This window comes from Zingiber officinale, chromosome 2A, assembly GCF_018446385.1.
Source record: "Zingiber officinale cultivar Zhangliang chromosome 2A, Zo_v1.1, whole genome shotgun sequence".
Lineage (NCBI taxonomy): Eukaryota > Viridiplantae > Streptophyta > Magnoliopsida > Zingiberales > Zingiberaceae > Zingiber > Zingiber officinale.
In genome coordinates, this window is record NC_055988.1 from 151,929,475 (window position 1) to 151,948,882 (window position 19,408).

The 19,408-nt window shown below is 37.9% G+C and overlaps 1 protein-coding gene across 1 annotated transcript; it reads right to left on the reverse strand.

The window, feature by feature from the left end:
• Positions 1-6,924: 6,924 nt before the first annotated feature.
• Positions 6,925-11,326, reverse strand: LOC122042741 (ruBisCO large subunit-binding protein subunit alpha-like). Its single transcript, XM_042603039.1, has 8 exons — positions 11,111-11,326; positions 10,792-10,951; positions 10,426-10,547; positions 9,914-10,121; positions 9,613-9,758; positions 9,224-9,530; positions 8,543-8,994; positions 6,925-7,482 (listed from the first exon to the last, which is right to left on the reverse strand). The coding sequence occupies exons 1-8, from the start codon at positions 11,162-11,164 to the stop codon at positions 7,195-7,197; spliced, it is 1,737 nt and encodes a 578-aa protein (XP_042458973.1). The 5' UTR covers positions 11,165-11,326; the 3' UTR covers positions 6,925-7,194.
• Between the last annotated feature and the right edge of the window lie 8,082 nt (positions 11,327-19,408).

The window sequence follows — 19,408 nt, forward strand, 5'->3', positions numbered from 1 at the left end:
ACCACTGCTTCTCCTCTATACACCATGTGGAACGGGGTTATGCCCATGACTTCTCTAGGTGTAGTGTGATGAACCCACAACACACTTATAAGTTCATCAACCTAGTTCCCTCTCAAGGGTCTAGTTTAGTTCGGAGTCCTTTGAAAATTTCTCTGTTGGTGACTTTCACCTGGTCGTTGCTCTGAGGATAAGCCATGGACGTGAAGGCTTACAGGATGTCATAGCTCACACACCACTCTTTGATCTTCCGTCCTTGAAGTTGCCTCCCATTATCAAACATAAGCTTGTGAGGGATACCGAACTGGCACACAATACTTTGCCATAAAAGTTTAATAACCATTTGCTTCGTTATTTTAGCCAATGGCTCGGATTCCACCCATTTAGAGAAATATTCTACCGCCATGAGTAAGAATTTCCTCTGACTAATCGTCATTGGGAAAGGTCCTACAATGTTCATGCCCCACTAATCGAATGGATAGGAGATGATTGAGGTACTCAATGCTTCCGTGGGTCAATGCAGTATATTTTGATGCCTTTGACATGATAAACATGTGCCCACCACTCGAGCTATGTTTGCTTACAGATCGAGCCAAAAATATTCAGTTAATAAGATCTTCTGGGTGAGCAATCAATCGCTCGGATGACTTCCATAGAAACCTTGGTGTATTTCTTGTAAAATACACTAAATGTCCTCCGATCCAATACATTTTAATAAGGGCCTTGAGAAGATTCTCTTGTATAGGTGGTCTCCTATCAATGTAAATCGACCGGCTCTCATTTACCAACCACGGCTGCTCCCGATCGGCCGATAAGTTTCCTACTCGAAAGAACTCCATCAACGGCGTTCGCCAGTCACTTTGTATTTTTGTTTGGACTGGTCTTTCGATATGAGCCACCAGTAGTGTTTGCTCAATAGGCTTATCTAGCGCTAACGAGCCCAATAAACTAGCTTTCTTCGCCAACTTATTTGCAGATTGATTATCCGTCTGGAGAATCTTTTGTACTGCTACTTCTTAGAATCCCACCTTTAACCTTTCAAACACCTCGATATATAATTTCAACCTCATATTATTTATTTCAAAGTTACCTGAGAGTTGTTGGACCACCAGTTGGGAATCTGAGTAAATGAGAACCGTAGTAACTCCCACATGCTTAGCTACCTATAGACTAACGATCAGAATTTTATATTCAGCCTCGTTATTAATAGCCTGGTAATCCATCCGGATGGATAGTTGCATTTTATCTTCACCCAGTGATATTAAGAGGATCCCTACTCCGCTGCCTTACTGGGTGGACAATCCATCACGTAGATTTTGCATGTCTCCTTTGGCTCGAGATTTTGCAATTCTGTCACAAAATCAGCTAAGGCCTGTGCTTTGATGACCGATCTAGGTTGATACTATATATCAAATTCACTTAACTTCGTCGTCCAATTGATAAGCAGTTCAGACACCTCGGGATTGAGGAGAACTTGACCTAGTGTGCTGTTAGTTAAAATAATTATAGGATGAGAAAGAAAGTAAGGGCAGAACCTCCGAGCGGCTAATAAAAACCTGTACACTAGCTTCTCAAGAGCAGTGTAGCTGCATTTAGCATCTTTGAATAAATGGCTTAAAAAGTACACCGACTGTTGTTCATTGTCATCTTGTCGCACCAATGTCAATCCGATAACCCGCTCGGTAGAAGACAAATAGATTGAGAGCAGCTTGCCGATGATGGGCTTCACAAGTACAAGTAAAGAGGATAAATAACTTTTGAGCTCCTCCAGTACCTTATCGCATTCGGCATCTCATTGAAATTTTGTGGCCTGGTGAAGTATCTTAAAGAATGGCAAACTCCAATCGAACGGTCTTGAGATGAATTAGGAAAGTATGATAATTCATCCGATCAGATGTTGAGGCTCTTTCAGATTGCATGGCGGGGGCATATCTTGGAGTGCCTTCACCTGCTAGGGTTAGCTTCGATTCCCCTCTTAGTCACAATATAGCCTAGGAAGCATCCACTTCTAGTCCTAAACAAGCACTTGTTTGGGTTAAGCTTGACCGTACTTCCTCAAGGTTCGACATGTTTCCTCAATGTCTACACACAGATCAGCAGCTCGGAGGAATTTTATCAGTATATCATCAACATATATCTCCATGTTTTTATCGATCTTCCCTCGAAACACCTTGTTTATAAGCCTCTAGTATGTTACTCCCGCGTTCTTCAGTTAAAACGACATGACATTATAGCAGTAAGTTCCACCTACTATAATGAAGCTGACGTTTTCTTGATCCTCCTTGGCGAGCGGGACCTGATGGTATCCTTGATATACATCCAGCATACATATCAATTCACAACCCGTGGTAGAGTTCATCACTTGATCAATGCATGGTAGAGGATAGTAGTCATTCGGGCATATCTTGTTTATGTCTTTGAAATCCATGCAGACCAGTCACTTGTTGCCTAACTTTAATACTAGCACAACGTTTGTAAGCCAGCTCGGGAAGTGCACTTCATTCCCGGATGTTTCTAGCTTTGAGTAACTTTTCGACTTCCGCTCGGATAAGTTGGTTTTTCCCTACTCTAAAATCTCTTTTCTTCTGTTTGACCAGCCTAGCACCCAATCAAACATGCAAGTCATACTGCATCATAGTTGGAGAAATACCTGAAAGCTCGTGTATTGCCCAGACAAACACATCACGATTGTGTTTCAAGTAGACAACCAGCTTGGCCTTCTACTTAGAGCTTAGATCGGCCGCAATGAAGGTAGTGGATTTCGATCAGCTGAGATAAATTTGTACTTCTTTTTCTTCGTAGACCAAAGTAGGCAAAGCCTCCTAGATTGCATTGACCTCTAACCGTTGAGCTTTTTGAGTAGCCCGTGACTCAGCTTCCACAATCTCCACATAGGATTTGCACATTATCAGTTGGTCTCCCCTCACCTCGCCGACCGAGTCATCTACTAAAAATTTGATCTTCTGGCAGAATGTAAAGACGATCGCCCAGAATTCGTTCAGTGCTAGTTAGCCAAGTATCACATTATATGCCGAGGGGGCATTCACCATGATGAAATTTGTCCGGCCCGTCCCCCACCAGGGGGTGTCCCCCTTTGATCTTCGAGAGAAATAGTAAGACAGACTTGGTCAATCGGCTATACTTCATTGCCTGTGAACCCATATAGGAGTGTTGTCATTGGTTGGAGTTCATCCTTGTCTATCTAAAGTTGGTCAAATACCTTTTTGAATATTATATTGACCGAGCTACCTGTGTCAATAAAGGTACGATGAATATTGTAATTAACAATCACTTCCTTAATAATTAAGACATCATCATGGGAGATTTCCGCTCCCTCCAAGTTTTGAGGACCGAAACTAATTTTTTGTCCTTGCGTCTTCTCCTTGCTACACTTGATCACATGGATCTCCAATCGTCGTGCGTATGATTTCCTGGCCCGATTGGAGTCACCATCGGTCGGGTCATCTGCTATCATGTTGATGTCGCCTCGGGCAGTGTTACCTTGATTTTCTTCCTCCCGGTTCGAAAGGCGTGACAATCACTCAGTCGATGCCTAAGCCATGTCTTTGATTATCTTTTTGTTGGGGTTGTTGCTGGTTTCGCTCGACCGGTATATTGCCTTGACCTTGGGGCTCGCTCAATCGACGATGATGTTGACGGGTGTGAGAGGGAGATCACCGGGGGAATCCTTGAGGGGTCGGTTGACGCGACCCTGGATTAAAGTAGTAGCAGTCCTTCGTGTTGTGAGTCGTCGAGCGATGATAAGAGAAAAACACATTGGAGTCCACTGTTGGGGCTTGAGGAATCTCGTCCGCTCAATTTCCATATGCTGGACCGCATGCAGTCGAGACTCATGATGTTGTTATTGAGGGCCTGCTCAGGGTCCTTTTAGGGGTACATTACTGTTAACCGATCGGCGCTCAGGAACAACAGTAGGCTCGGGGATCACTTCTTTCTTCTGAGCTGATTGAGCTTCTTCAACATTGATATATTTTGTAATCCGTCCGAGCATATGATCAAAATCCCTTGGAGACTTCTTGATAAGGAATCGGAAGAAATCATTATCTGGGAGTCTTCATGAAAAGTCAGTTACCCAAATTTTTTGAGTGGCTGATGGGACGTCCATGACCACTTGGTTGAATTTCTTGATATATATCCGTGGTGTCTCCTTGGGCATTTGCTTGAGTGAGAACAAATTCATAGTCATTTTCTGATAGTGATGGTTGCTAGCAAAGTGTTGGAGGAAGGCTGCTCGGATTAAAGCTATAGATGGATCTGACCAGCAATCGCTTGAACCATCTCTGCGCTGAACCAGATAGAGTAGTGAGAAACACTCGGCATTTGACTCCGTTAGTGTACTGGTGGAGTGTAATTATATTGCCAAACTTGAGTAAATGATCCTCATGATCAGTCGATCCTCCATACTCTCCGATTGACAGAGGTCGAAAATGAGCTAGCAGCTGCTCATCAAGGATTTCTTGGGAAAATTGCATGTTTACTCGCTCGGGAGAATCATTGGCCCGACGAGCTTTGCCTTTACGAGCATCCTAAACGGGCACATTTTCAGAAGACAACCCCTACGTCTTCTCCACTCGGCCATGTTCTTCCAAGGGTATTTGGAATAACACCCTGTAATAAGGGATTGGTGAATGCGACACAAGTGGCAAGTAGGCCGGTAGGACAGGCACTTGGGGTTAAACACCCGGCTGAGGGTGGTTCGATTGTGGCCCGGGTGAGCCCTCCAGTGGGGTTCTATGTTCAGCATGTTGGCCAGTAGCAGATATGGCTGGGTTGTTCAACGCTCGGCACTCGACTGCCGCTTGCTATTGTTGTTGTACTATCCTTGTAGCTCGAGTGTTTATTAATATCTCCATCTCTTCTTGAGTTAAAGTCACTGTGGTGAGCTGTCCAGTATCCTTCATCTTCACGTCTCGGAAGCAGGTGAGATTCCCATAGACAACACTAAATATGATCCTATCTGAAAGTGATGAAGGTGGTTGGCTAGGAACGTGGCTCTGTTGTTGACCAAATGAAGACTCCGTATTGTCCTGCGTAACACAAAGAGCATTAGTGTCAGGCGTGGAAAAGGATCCCCGGTGTTGACCCTCCGACGCTCAAGTCAGTGCGTGATTTAGGAGAAGAAAATAGTGAAAGATAATTGTAGCAACAAGTGTGTAAAAATATAGAACATCACATACCCTTGCCTGTATATGAAGACCCCTTCTTATAGTGTCATTGTTGTATCTATGCACGTATCTCAAAGTGTTTACACATTTTCCAAAGTGATCCTAAGAAAAGACAAGCCATAAAGTGGCTATGATACCTTCCCTTAAATATGTCTACAAATTCCTATAATTTGATATAATGGAAGCTTCGAAAGCGTAGTTTGTCTGTAGGATATTCTCTGTCTCACGTGGCACAAACTTTCAAAAGAGATTATGGAGTCGTTGGGCCTTGGGGCTCACGCTGGGCTCACCGGCTGTTACTCAAGAACGTCGCCCGCTCGGGCTTGCGGAACTTGCTGAGTGACTCTGTCTTCACTCGGCTTTTTTGCTCACATTAAAGATGTCATATGCCCGATCGAAAGGCTTGGTCAGCTGGGTTTTCCTGCTTATTGCCCCTACCATATTGAGGCTCGGTTGGCTATCCAAGGCTTGAATGGGTCATCCCAAGGTTCGACCGGCCACTCGAGGGTTGGTCGTCCCTATGGCCCGTTCAACTGTGTCCCTGGCTCAATCGGTGACTCCGAAGATTAATCGCTCATTGATTTTGATCACCTCGTTAGCCATTCTTCTTAGGTTTGACCTTGCCCCCAGGGCGTAGTGCAGACGGTGGACGCATGGTATTTCTGGCGTAATGGTCAGACGTCGATTCTCAGGAACTGACGACCTGGGGATTTACCCCGCTATGCGCCTATGGCCTGTGTACCTGTATGAACCTCCCTCTATATCCATGGGACCGACACTAGGGGACCACTAAGATAGCGGATCTATCTTTTTCTTAGGTTTGACCTGCCTTTTAGGGATTCCACCTTTATCAAAAGATTTTGCACTTTAAGATTGGGAGAGATATTAATGTATATATGGAAATAGGCTAATTGTAATCCATCGTAATTAATTAAAGATCTCTTCCTTAATGAACATTAATGTATATATAAAAAAAGATTGCGAGATGGCAATTAATCATAATTAATTAAAGATCTATTCCTTAATTAACATATATTAATGTGTATATATGAAGCAGCTCATATGTAATAAAAAATATAGAAAATGATATTCCTCCCCTTCTCTTTATTCATGGAGCTGTAGGCGTTTTCTAAGAGCAATCACACACTAATTCAACTGCAAATTATTTTCAAATAGTAAGTTTCAGATTTGTTTCGGGTCATTCTCCGAGTCACTCGTCGGATATAGTTACAACTCTCACAGTCAAGAATTCGAATGCATGATATTAGCAATCTGATGTATGAGTTCGGTGTAGATATAGTATTTCTAGACTTAATTGCATTCTCATTTTAAGAATGTAATTGAAGAGTGCTGTTCTTGGTACATAATCAAACATAAATGCTTGCATGAATCAGCGATCTTTCTTCATCTCCACAGGTCGATGCTTATGAAAGAAACGATGATGAGGAAATAAGCAAGTAGACATCGATTTCAACTCCACAGTATTTTGGAGGTCTGAATTTGATTCTTTACTATCTTTTAATTACAGTAAGTTTTTAAGTTTAATAGTTCATTCTATCTGTTGTTCAAAGCCTTAAATAATACAAGTCATTGATGTTTTTTCTTTTTGAAATTTCAATTGGATGTTTCCATCTCTGTTTTTCCACACAGTATGAAGGCTTGATGGGAAGAGTATCCATTCACTTGGATCAAACAAAATCTAATTTGAAACTCAGTATTATCTCGTATGGCAACAGTTGGCTAGTGCTAATAAAAAATATGATTCATAATAACCAAGAAGAGACTGATGAAACTTGTACTTCCAGAGCAATAACAGTTGGCAAGTATTAACCAAATTTATGATCCACGATAACTAAAGGAGATTGAAGAAACTTATGCTGTCAAAGGAATAACAGTGGGAAAGTATTAACCGAACTTATTATACTCAACAACTGGAGAAGACTGATGAAGAAGAAAGACGGGAGCTGACTTGTTCAACTAAACCAACAGGGAGGTCGAAATGCTTGAGCAATCAGACAGCGAGCCCTTTGGCTTGTGACTTTGCAGAAGACTTCTTTTTGGGCTTCTCCACCACAATCGCCTGCGTTGTGAGAACCATTCCGGCAACCGAGGCAGAATTCTGGAGTGCACACCTGGTGACTTTCGCGGGATCGATTACCCCGGATTCAAGTAAATTTTCATACTTGTCTTCCATTGCATTGTAGCCAATCTCCCAGTCGCTATCAAGGATCTTCTCGACCACAACTTCTCCTTCTACTCCTGCATTTTGGGCAATCAGAGCTGCAGGTGCCACTAGTGCCTGATCATTCGTATGCAGAATATATCTTATTAGCAATTATCCTACAAATAAGCTGCTAACTCTAACATGATAGCAACATTTAGGTGGTCTGTTCAAATGACAAAAATATTTACAGGGCCAACATCAGTAGATAGAATTACAAACAATACTGTTAATTATGGAAGAATAGAGGAGATGGATCTTGGTGTGTTCGTATAAATAACTTAGATAAATTGGAAAATGAATATGGATGAATATTAAACAAATTTCATAACCATATCTGGAAGATACTGATAGGCACACAAGGTTAATTATGATAGATATAAGCATATTTATTACTTGCTGGTATGGGGAATTAAACACACTTTGATAGTTCACATGTTTTTTTTTCCGTTCAACTGTGTTTCCGTGAGAAAACGGTATTAGTTAACTTGTATAAACTAGAGTTCACCGATTCACAGGCAAATATGAGAGAAATTAGCCAATCTAAGAAGGTATAAAATCAATTCATGCATGTATTTCAAATTGACAAAGATAGAATGTAGTAAATGATCTCAAAAGCTATCAGCTAAAAACAAAAGACAATGGCAGTTCAAATACCTGTCAATCTACCACCACAATGTATCAAATAAGTTAACAAGTTAACATTAGTATGACAGTTAATGCACATAATCACTACAATTGAGTGGATTCAAGAAGAAAGTATTGTTCTTATTTATATGGAAAACTGCTATATTACTCCATCAAGAAACTAGAGTCCATATGTCACAACAGTATGGTTAAGTCTGATTGAGTGAGCACTAATCCCCGAAGTTACCAAAAATCAGGATCGAACTGGATCAGATTGATTCTATGAGTGGACTTGATCATGAGTTACAACAGTATTAGAATACAACAACTCTGCATGTAATTGAGGGACCAGTAAACCAACGCTTAAGCTATTAGGTATTTATACTAAAAATTATCAACACAAAGATTCATTATTCACCCTTTCTCAAGATGTACATCTTAAATCTATTCAAATCATATTCTTGAAGAATGAATTTATAATTTTGTTGTTAGGATATTCAATATCTCTCACCTTCTGTACAATATCAGCACCTAAACGTTCATCATGATCTTCCAGACTGTCCTTGATGCCAGGAACAATTGTTGACAGGTGAACATATGTAGCACCACCTCCAGGTACAATACCTTCCTCTATAGCTGCAAAAGTGGCATTCTTAGCATCCTCTATCCTAAGTTTGCGGTCCTCAAGCTCAGTCTCTGTTGCAGCACCTACTTTTATAACTGCCACTCCACCAGATAATTTTGCAATTCTTTCAGCTAGCTTCTCAGAATCATAAACAGAATTTGACTCCGAAAGCTCCCTCTTCAGTTGAGCAATTCTGGCCTGAATCTCATCTTTGGTAGCAGCATCCGAAATTATTGTTGTAGAGTTCTGGGAAATAGTTACTTTTCTTGCTGTACCAAGCTGCTCAACAGATACATCTTCTATCAATAAACCTAGATCTTTGGCCTGCAATTCAGCACCTACACCAATAGTTGACAGAAGAACATTAATGTAGAGGAAAAGGTAAAGGTTGCTAAAGTTTATGTGGTTATTTGATTTCCAGACCATATATGTGCTAATAACTGTTGCCTAAAGCAGTATTTTCTAAGCTAATTTAAAAAATCCCTAATGAAATAAGTAGCTTCTGCAGTAGAAAAATAGACTAACTCATCCCAAATCATTAAGTTCTAAAAGAACAAATTAGCCTACCAGTCAAAATTGCCATGTCCTGCAGGATAGCCTTTCTGCGCTCGCCAAAACCAGGTGCTTTAATAGCAGCAACATTCAGAATACCCCTCAACTTGTTTACAACAAGTGTGGCCAAAGCCTCACCAGTTACATCCTCAGCAATGATGAGGAGAGGAGTTCTTAGCTGTGTTACCTTCTCTAACAATGGAATTATTTCCTTAACAGTTGAGATCTTCTGATCAGTAACAAGAACCTTTGCATTTTCAAATTCCACAAGCATCTTCTCAAGATTCGTGACGAATTGTGGGGAAATGTAACCTCTGTCTATCTGCAAAAATTACATTCTCACTTTAACAAGGAATCAATCAAAAGATAAAACAAGAGGATAAAACATGTCTGAGATGACAGACCTCCATGCCTTCCTCAACATCAACTGTTGTCTCAAATGATGATGATGATTCGATAGAGAGAACTCCATCAGGCCCAACTTTATCGATAGCATCAGCAATCATATCACCTACAAACTCATCGTTGCCAGCTGAAACAGAGGCAACAGCTGCCAAGAAAAAAGTAACTAAGCTTACGAGAGTGAAGTTTACAAACTTGTTCCACTGCACAGATGTTTCTTTGATGGCTGAACCATATATTATATGAAAAACATAAAAACACATACCAGTACAAACACTTTATTTGGTAGTAAATAGCCAATACCTTTGATATCTGCACGTCCTTTCACAGGCCTTGCCTTCTTCTCGAGCTCCTCAACTAGCTTCTGCACAGTTTTGTCAATTCCCTTCTTAACAGAAACAGGATTTGCTCCAGAGGTAACACTTAGCAAACCCAACTTAATTATCTCCCGAGCAAGAACAGATGCAGTTGTTGTACCATCGCCAGCTGAGTCATTGGTCTTGCTGGCCACCTTTCACAGAAAGCAACAACCATTGAAAATAGGATTGAAAAGAAAAAAAGATGTATTTCTCAATTTCTTCTGTTTTACTTGGAAAGAAGATGAAAGGAGGAAAAATTAAATCCATTCAATTTCTTGATTTTATTTCTGCCCAAATCAGGTGAAAATGAAGGGAAAGAAATTCCAACAAAGTAAACACAACTGAGTAGAAAGGATGATATGATTTTGTTCTTTTCATTCCTCTCATAAAAACTACTACTTATCTTTCCTACTTTCTACCATCCAAGTGAATGAAAAGGCAAAGAAGCTCCATTACCTCTCTAATAAGAGCTGCACCAGCATTCTCCATGGGATCAGCCAGCTCAATAGCCCGAGCAATTGTGACACCATCATTAACCACTTTAGGATTCCCAAACTCGTCCAGAACAACATTCCTCCCTTTGTTTTTGGTAAAAAATTGGAGGAAAACGAATAGTTAATTAGGAAGTGTAGGACAGGAGTAAAAGAAAAACATGTGTGATATTCAATCTTTAGATGACAATAGTTAATTGTTATGATCAAAGCACGAAAAGAGAAGTTATTTGTTCTCTTCTTGACATGGAAAGAGCTGTGCTTGCAGAAGCTGCAAAACCAACAATCTAATGGTTTCTCAATAGATGACAGCCACACGAAGCCGCCATACCTCTGGGGCCCAAGGTGACTCCCACAGCGTCCGCGAGCTTCTCGACACCGGCCTGCAAGGAAGACCTGGATTCCTGATCGAAAGCGATATCCTTTGCCTTCGCCCGAACAACCATCGGCTTATAGCCGCCGCCACTCGTCCTCCTCCTCATGCTCCATCGCTGCACCGCCCAAGACCAAACCCAATCACAAAACCAACACCATGCAAATCGAAGCAATACACGAAAATCCCAGATCCTTCGGGATCAGGTTAAAATGTTCGCTGCCGACTTCTATGATCTAACAAGAACATGATCGAGATGGGGAAAGTGTAGCCAGACCTGGCGAGGGGAGGTGACGAAAGCAGAGACCGAGATCGCGTTAGCCGCCGCCATTTAGCTGAAGTAGAGATCGAACTCACGTCTCGTCTTCGCTTGCGATCGCGTCCCCGAGAGAGAGAGAAAGAGAGATGAGAGAGAGCAGGATGGTGGCGGTCTCGACAAGGTACGAGAAGCTTCGCGGCGTTGGCTTTTCAATCCCAAGTAAAAGAAGCGTCACTGTGGTTTTAGGGTTTGGCGCACGCAAGAGAGATTATGAGAAACTCTGCTAACTTGAGCCGCATGTTGCGCAGCACGTGATTAATAAAATAATCCAAAAATCTCTAATCTCTATACATTTTTAGGATATAGTGATTTAAACGGGGAGTAATTTAAATTAAATTGTATCCATTTAATTTTATCAAAATTAGTTTAAAATAATATAATTTTAATTAAAATTATTCTAAAGTGCAATAAAAGATTTTGGGGCAAAAAAAAAATCAAATCGACCCCTCATTTTTTATTAAAATCAAATGGCCACTCCACTTCCAAAATATATTTACATCATTTGATTATCCATGTCGTTTCTAACAACATGACACATAAAATAAAGCATGTAATCTCCCAATACGAACTTGGTCACCGCTTAATGTCGGAGGAGGAGCAATCATGAAACGATATCAAAAAGCTCTCCGCAAAGTTCAGGAACCAAAACACTTTGCTGCCCGAATGTTTTTTACTTTGCCTATGATCACACATATATTATTAATGATAATATATGTTATATATAAATATTATTGCGAGTGAAAATAGAAAAATACATAAATTAGGAAAATAATAAGTATTTCCTAATAATAATTATTATCTAATAATTAGGAAACAAATAACTATTTTCTAATAATAATTATTCCCTAATAACTAAAAATAAATAACTATTTACTTATAATAATTATTTCCTAATACGCTCTCTCAAGATGGTGTTCCAGAAATGACACCAATCTTATTACAAATAGCAAACAACCAAGGTCAAGAAAGTGACTTGGTAAGTGCATCAACCAACTGATCCTCAGAAGAAATATGAGTAACTCGCAGTTCAGAGACCCAAATTATCAGTGAAAAGCACAGTAGGCATCGTAACCGGAAGAAACAGATCTGTCAAAAGTGACTTAATCCATTGGATCTCAGATGCCGCAGAGGCAATGACGTGATATTCAGCCTCAGTTGAACAGCACACAACCGTGCGTTGTTTAGAAGATGAATCAGAAGTATTTGTGAGGGCGAGTGATGTCGTTAGTGGCAACCATTGTAGAAGGCGATCGATGAGTATTCTTTTAGAGTAAAATCTACCAGTGCGATCAACGAAACGACGATTTGTTGAACTTTGCCTTTGATGAAAGAAGACAACAAGTAGAATGAGACAAAGTGTTGTTGTTTGAAGGCTGGAATCTGACTTGTCATCGGAATAAGAGCAGTAGAGAGAGAAGGCTGCATATGCTGGAGCAAATGTATAAAATCTGCTATTGAACAAAATTTGGAAAAAAAAAAAAAAACTTGCTATTTGGCCTATCAGAAGATGGCTAAAACAATACTCATGAAGGAAAGACCACTATAATGCGACTGCTCCTTAAAAAAAACAAACAAAGGAGAGGAGGAAGAGAAGTATAAAATTTGATGTCTTTGAACTTAAGAAAAAAGATAATAATATTGTTCTTGCTATGAGAAAAAATAAGAAGAGAAAGAGAAAATAAGGAGGAATTGAACCTCGCTATTAATAGACTTTTTGAAAGAAGAAAATAAAATTATTATACGGTGGAAAAGAGGAAGTGAGAAAAGAGATTTTTTTTTTAGGACAAAAAAAACATAAGAAAGGAAAATAGGGGAGAAAGAAGATTCTAAGAAAACTAAAGAGATGACAGAAGCGGGCGGACAAAAAGCTCAAAAAACGACACCGATGAAGGAGGTGTCACAGGATGGACTTGAACCCGTGAAGGAGAAAGCGAAGGGAGCGGTGGAGTCACTAAATTTGTAGGGAAAGGGGGGTTGGTGATAGGGGTGTTCATTATTCGGGTCAATCCATTAACCCGCCCGATCCAAATAGCATTCAGGTTATTTGGTTTGGTTAAATGAAATTCGGGTCGGTTGAATGAACTGACCCAAAATGTTAATTGGGTTAATGGTTTGGTTTTGGATTTAACTCTCCATCTGAATAACCCGCCCGAAACACGAATAAGGAATTAATATATATTTTTTAAATTTTTTTAGTATAATCTTTGGAATCTTTGGAACGTGTAAGTTTTTTTTCTTATATTGAATGAAACTATTTTATCAAATTTGGAGCTTATTTATTTATAAATGTAAATTATTAAGAGTTTATTTATTTGAAGAAGATTGAAAATTGAAATGAAAAGAAAATTGGATTAATTGGTACCCGAACCGAATAACCCGAATTAGTTTCGGATAATTCAGTTTGGTTCTTGGTTGGATTTAGAAAATTATAAAATTTGAATAATCTGAACCGAATAATCCAAATAATCCGAACCGAACCAAATGAACACCCCTAGCTAGTGATACAAGGGTGTCGACGACGGAGGGGCAACAAGAACTTTTTTTTTTGATGGCGATAAGGCTAATGGTGGGCTGCCTTTAGATGACGACGCCTCCTTTGGCCGTAGCAACAGGTGAACAATAGAAAAGATGCGACAGCGGCGAATCCCGTTGGCGTCAGTGGCAGAGAAAGGAGAAGAAAGCTAAGGTTTTTTTTTTTTAACTGTGAGAAAAAGGAAACGCAGAAGAGAGGAGAAAAAAAAAGAAAAATTTTTTTAAAAAAAGTTGTCGTTAAGCTTATCGCTCTGATACCATATTGACGATAGAATTCACACCTATATTATTAATAATAGCATATGGTATATATAAATATCATTACAAGTGAAAATAGGAAAACAATAAGTATTTCCTAATAATAATTATTCTCTAATAACTATGAAACAAATAACTATTTTCTAATAATAATTATTCCCTACTAACTAAGAAATAAATAACTATTTACTTATGATAATTATTTCCTAATACAATCACCTACTAGATGCCCACCCTTTGATTGATTGTGGGTGCATAAATTTATAAGAAGAAAGCATTGGTTTGTAACCGATGATTTGATGGCTCTTAATCGCAATATACGTTGAGGGAGATGAACCAATCATCTTCTAAACATAACGTTGCAAATCTTTTGCAACGTAGCGATCTCCAACATCTCCCACTCGTCCAAATTAATTCATAAATGTTATCTGGTCACATAGACCATGTCAATCACATAGACTACAAGATGATCATGTCACGAAGGTCAGACCAAAACATTAATTAGTTACAAAGACTAAATAAGTCGCATATACTATATGATGATCAAGTCACGAAGACTAGAGCAAAACAATCAATCACAAAGACTAAACAAGAGCATTCTATCCATACTTTAGGGTAAATGGTTCGTGCGACAACAAGCATATTGAGCAATAATTGCTAAGAAGATTGTTACACCTTACATAGCTACTCTATAGAATGAATCAGAGACATCAATAACTTGCATTTAGCTTAGATTAAATTATTTATATCAATATGAACATCTCTAATCCCGTATAATGACTAATGTCAAGAGCATGTTCAATATCTCCAATAGATACAATTATTCACAATTGCATTTCATGTACTAAACAAAAATGTAACCAGTACCAGTAAATAAATGTCATAGATGTAAATCAATCTTAATATTCCTTTTTAGCTATAATATATTCATTCTAATTAGTCGTTTTCCTAGTTATGTTCTATAGACTGAATCATCCATAGCCAATAGGAAGCATGTTAAAGTAGCAGACACTAATCGAAACTTCAAGTATACAGCTAAATAGTTACTTAGGATAAGATTTAGATTAATTTATAATCTCAAGGGTTTCACGAAGTAGAGAAGCAGGAATTCATTCTCCTACTACCCTTCTTGTCGTCATAGTACATATGGTATGAATCATATGCTATGATGTTATTCACTTTATTAAAAAGAGTGCATGTTTTTTCTAAAATTTAACATCATAAAATTTTGATCTAGACATACCTAATATCTAATACTGAATTCAACATGTGAATTCCATCCTGGCTTTAAGCAGATTCAGTAAATGGTGGGTGCATTTATTCCAATCATTACATAAATAATCTTATTTTGACATAATTATCAAGGTGACCTTAACTTATGGACATGCTTCTATTCACAGCTACATAAGTTATCCCATAAGTAATGATCTTACCTCTATTTATACTTAACAAATAGAGATGATTCCCCATGTGAGTGGACCAATCTCAATCTGCCAACATGCTTATCAAGATTTTTTTTTCAAATGTAACAAATATATATACACTAAATAAATTATGACATTTTTCATTTATCAAAATGTCTTTATATTAAGTTATAGTCTTCGAAGTCCCAAAGACTTCATATGTTCTTGAAATGACTCTTTAGTCAATGGCTTAGTAAATAATCGATAAGCATATAACGAGTAGGGATATACTTAAGAATTATGTTTTTCTTGTTAACAATATCTCTTACAAAATTATACTTAATTTCTATATACTTTCTTTTGCTGTAATATTTGGGATCTTTGGAAAAAATTATAGCAGTTTGATTGTCACAGTATACTGTAACAGGACTTCCACTGTCCTCAACAATCTTTAGATATTTCAGGAACCTTCTTAACCAGACAACATCTTACACAACCTCTGCACAAGCCACATACGCAGCTTCCATTATCGACAGGGCTACACCAGCTTGCTTCTTGCTATTCCATGAGATGACGCTACCATTTAACAAGAAGGTATAGGTAGATGTGGATTTTCTGTCATCAAGGTCTCCCGCCCAATCTGCATCTCTGTAGCCACTCATGCTCATATTTGATCTTTGAAAACAGAAGCAATAATATGTTGTCTCTTTCAAGCATCTCCTGATTTATTGATAAAGAAACATTATCATCCTCCTCTATCTCATATAGACGAATAGTCTTATCAATTTCACCTCGTATTGCGAATTTAGTTTCAAGAAAAGTAGCATCTTTTGACTCTATTTCAAAGATGGTTCCATCTTGTCGCTCACCAATGAAAATATAACCCTTAGAAGTCTCAGAATACCGTATAAAGATACACTTCTTATCTCTGGGTCATAATTTTTCATATTCGTGAGTCTTATCATAACATAGGCAGCCGACCCCCAAGGTCTTAGATTACTTAAATATGTCTTTTTGTCTATCTAACATTCATATGGGGTAGATAAAATTGACTTTGAAGATACTTTGTTAAGTATATAGGCTGCAATTAATAATACATTTTCTCAATAGGAGATTGGCAAATTTCTGTGCCATCATAGATCTAACCATTTCAAGAAGAGTCTCATTTCTTCTTTCAACAACCCCATTTTACTGTGAAATTCTAGGGATAGTTATCTATCTAATAATTCCTTTCTCATTACACATTGTTTTGAGTTGATCATACAAATATATATCTCCACGATCAATGCGCAAGATTTTAACCTTACGTTCTAATTGATTCTCGACTTCATTCAAGTAATGAATGAAGCAATCTAATGTTTCAGATTTGTGAGAAATCAAATGCACATAACCAAAATGTGTGAAGTTATCAATGAATATAATAAAATAAGAATTCTCATTTCTAGCATTCAGATTCATTGGATCACAAATATCCAAATGAATTAATTGCAATGGTGGTTCAACCCTAATAGCCTTACCAAATAGTTTCCTAGTTGTCTTTCCAGTAAGATAATGCTCACATATAAACAAATTAATCTTAGCATGAGTGCCTAAAAGGCTCTCCTTAGCTAATCTATTTATTTGTTCTTGTCCTATATGACCTAGTCTAGCATGCCAAATTTCATCATTAACATCAGTATTACTAGTAAGAGCAATGTTTGAAAAACAACTATCATTATTATTTGGTTCTACATCAAGAATCATAAAATCATTTGTTACATAACCATGTTCAATTAACATAGAGTTAACTCAAAGTTCTACACAACAACTATAAAAATTTACACAATAACCTAAATTAAGAAGACAAGTGATGGAAACCAGATTTCATCAAATCTCAAGAGTATACAGGACATCATGTAGAAATAAGGTTCATCCACCACGTAAGTTGAGCTTGTAAGTGTCAATTCCTTTGACTTCAATTCTTGCATTGTTTCCCATATATATTCATTTGTTGCCAGCTAGTACCCGACGGTACTTCACATATGCAACTCAATCATGAGCTACATGGTTCGTTGCTCCTAAATCTACAATCCACAAAAGATGAATCAGCTAACAATACTGTACTTGCAACATAATGCTCATGGAAAGAAGATAAAGATGGATTTATCTTTTTAGGCTCAGTATAATCCCGAGCAAAATGACTCTTCTTGCCATAGTTGTAACAAGCCAACTTGCTCTTAGGTCTTTGTCCACATTTCTTTCCTTTCTTGTTGATTTGGTTTTTCATTGCAATAACATTAGTCTCCTTTCCTTTTCCCTTCCCTTTCTTAAACCATTTTTTTTTATTCTTGAAACCAGAACCTTCAGCTACAAAAGCATGACCAAGAATCCTTACAAATTCAATCCTCTCCACCTCAAGTTCAACATGGTGTGAGATATTAGTGAAAGTCTTGATACTCTCACTATGTGAAAGGTTTTGCTTCATTGTTTCTCAAGAATCAGAAAGGGAACGGATAATTGCCTGAACCTATTGTTCATCGGTCAATGCATGACCAGCAGTCTTAAGCTCTCGAATTATGTTACCTATCTCCCTTAGATGTTGGGCCATGGTAACATTTGAGTGTTTTTTTATAGCTATCAAACTTAATTGTTAGCTGATAGAGCTTACTGAGACTTACTCCACTGTACTTCTCTCTAAGGGTTACCCAGACAATATAAGTCGATGGTAATGGCTCATACTCAATAGTAGGTCATCTACTATTGAACTAATCAATATTCCCTTAGCAGTTGAGTCCTTCCTTTTCCATGTCTTATAAGCATCATGGTCACGTTTATGCTCTGCTGTAGAACCATCAGCCGTTTCATCCATGAATTGATTTACAACTTCTAGAACTTCTTGTTCCTTAAGAACGTATTGTATTTTGAGGTGCCAGATTTTGTAGTTATCTTCATATAATTTTTCTCTTTTATTGAGTTTAGCTATGATGTTTTTAATTGTCATAATCTACATAAATAAATACATTATTTATTATTTCAGTATAATTCATATATATGTAATTAATTATTGACTCAGTATAAATTAAAATTAGTTTACAAAATCAAGTGATAACTATGTTTCCACTTATCATTTGTATGTATCAATCCAATCAATATTGATCAATTATATTACACACATTCCATCAAATGAACTAATCATTAAATATGAACAAATAAAAAAGATATGAACTAATCATAAGCAAGTTTGTTAACACATAATATAATTTTTTATAACATAACTCTATTCGTACATAACGATAAAAATTATTATACGACTCAAATGGCTAATATTGTTCGTACATAACGATAGTAATAATAAAAGAACTTTAATAAACTAGATAGGCTAACACCACTCTTACTATGACAAATACTAGTATAGCAACCAACATTATCCCTATCAACCAGACTGATTTGGGTTAAACTCAGATGGGACAGCTTCAGGATTCTCCATCGATTCATTTCTGGATCTTTCTCGAACATTTCCAGGTCTTCTTTAGACTCTTTAGGATCCTCTTCACTCATATGGTGAAGTAGTTCCTCACATAGTTCTGAATATGTGACACGTCCTTCATGACGTCCCCACACATAGTCTGCTATCACCCTAGGATACTCTGGCAATGAACGCATCGAACCCAGATCCTATAATTGTTGAGGATTGGAAACGTACTCTTCTTGCTCAAGTTTTCAAAATAGTCTATCAAGCGGTCTAACATGTATGTCGACTGGATAAGCAGAGTTATATTTTATCTCCTAAATCTCCTCCTTGAGCTGGTTTCGCTGCACTTCGCGATGAGTCAATGTGATAATCGTCCGTGTCATCTAAAAAATTAAAATTAAATAATTCAGTATAAAATCGACTAACCAGTATAAAATCAGTTTAATTCAATTTATACTAGAACCATCATTATAAATCAAAAAAATAATTCTTCTCAATTTTCAGGAGTTTAAGTCGACTGACCCATTGGATTGGTCAATCAGGAATCTAGATCTTAAGTTTAGTCCATTGTTCTCGTTAGAACTAATCTAATTGGACAAAGATTTCAGATCT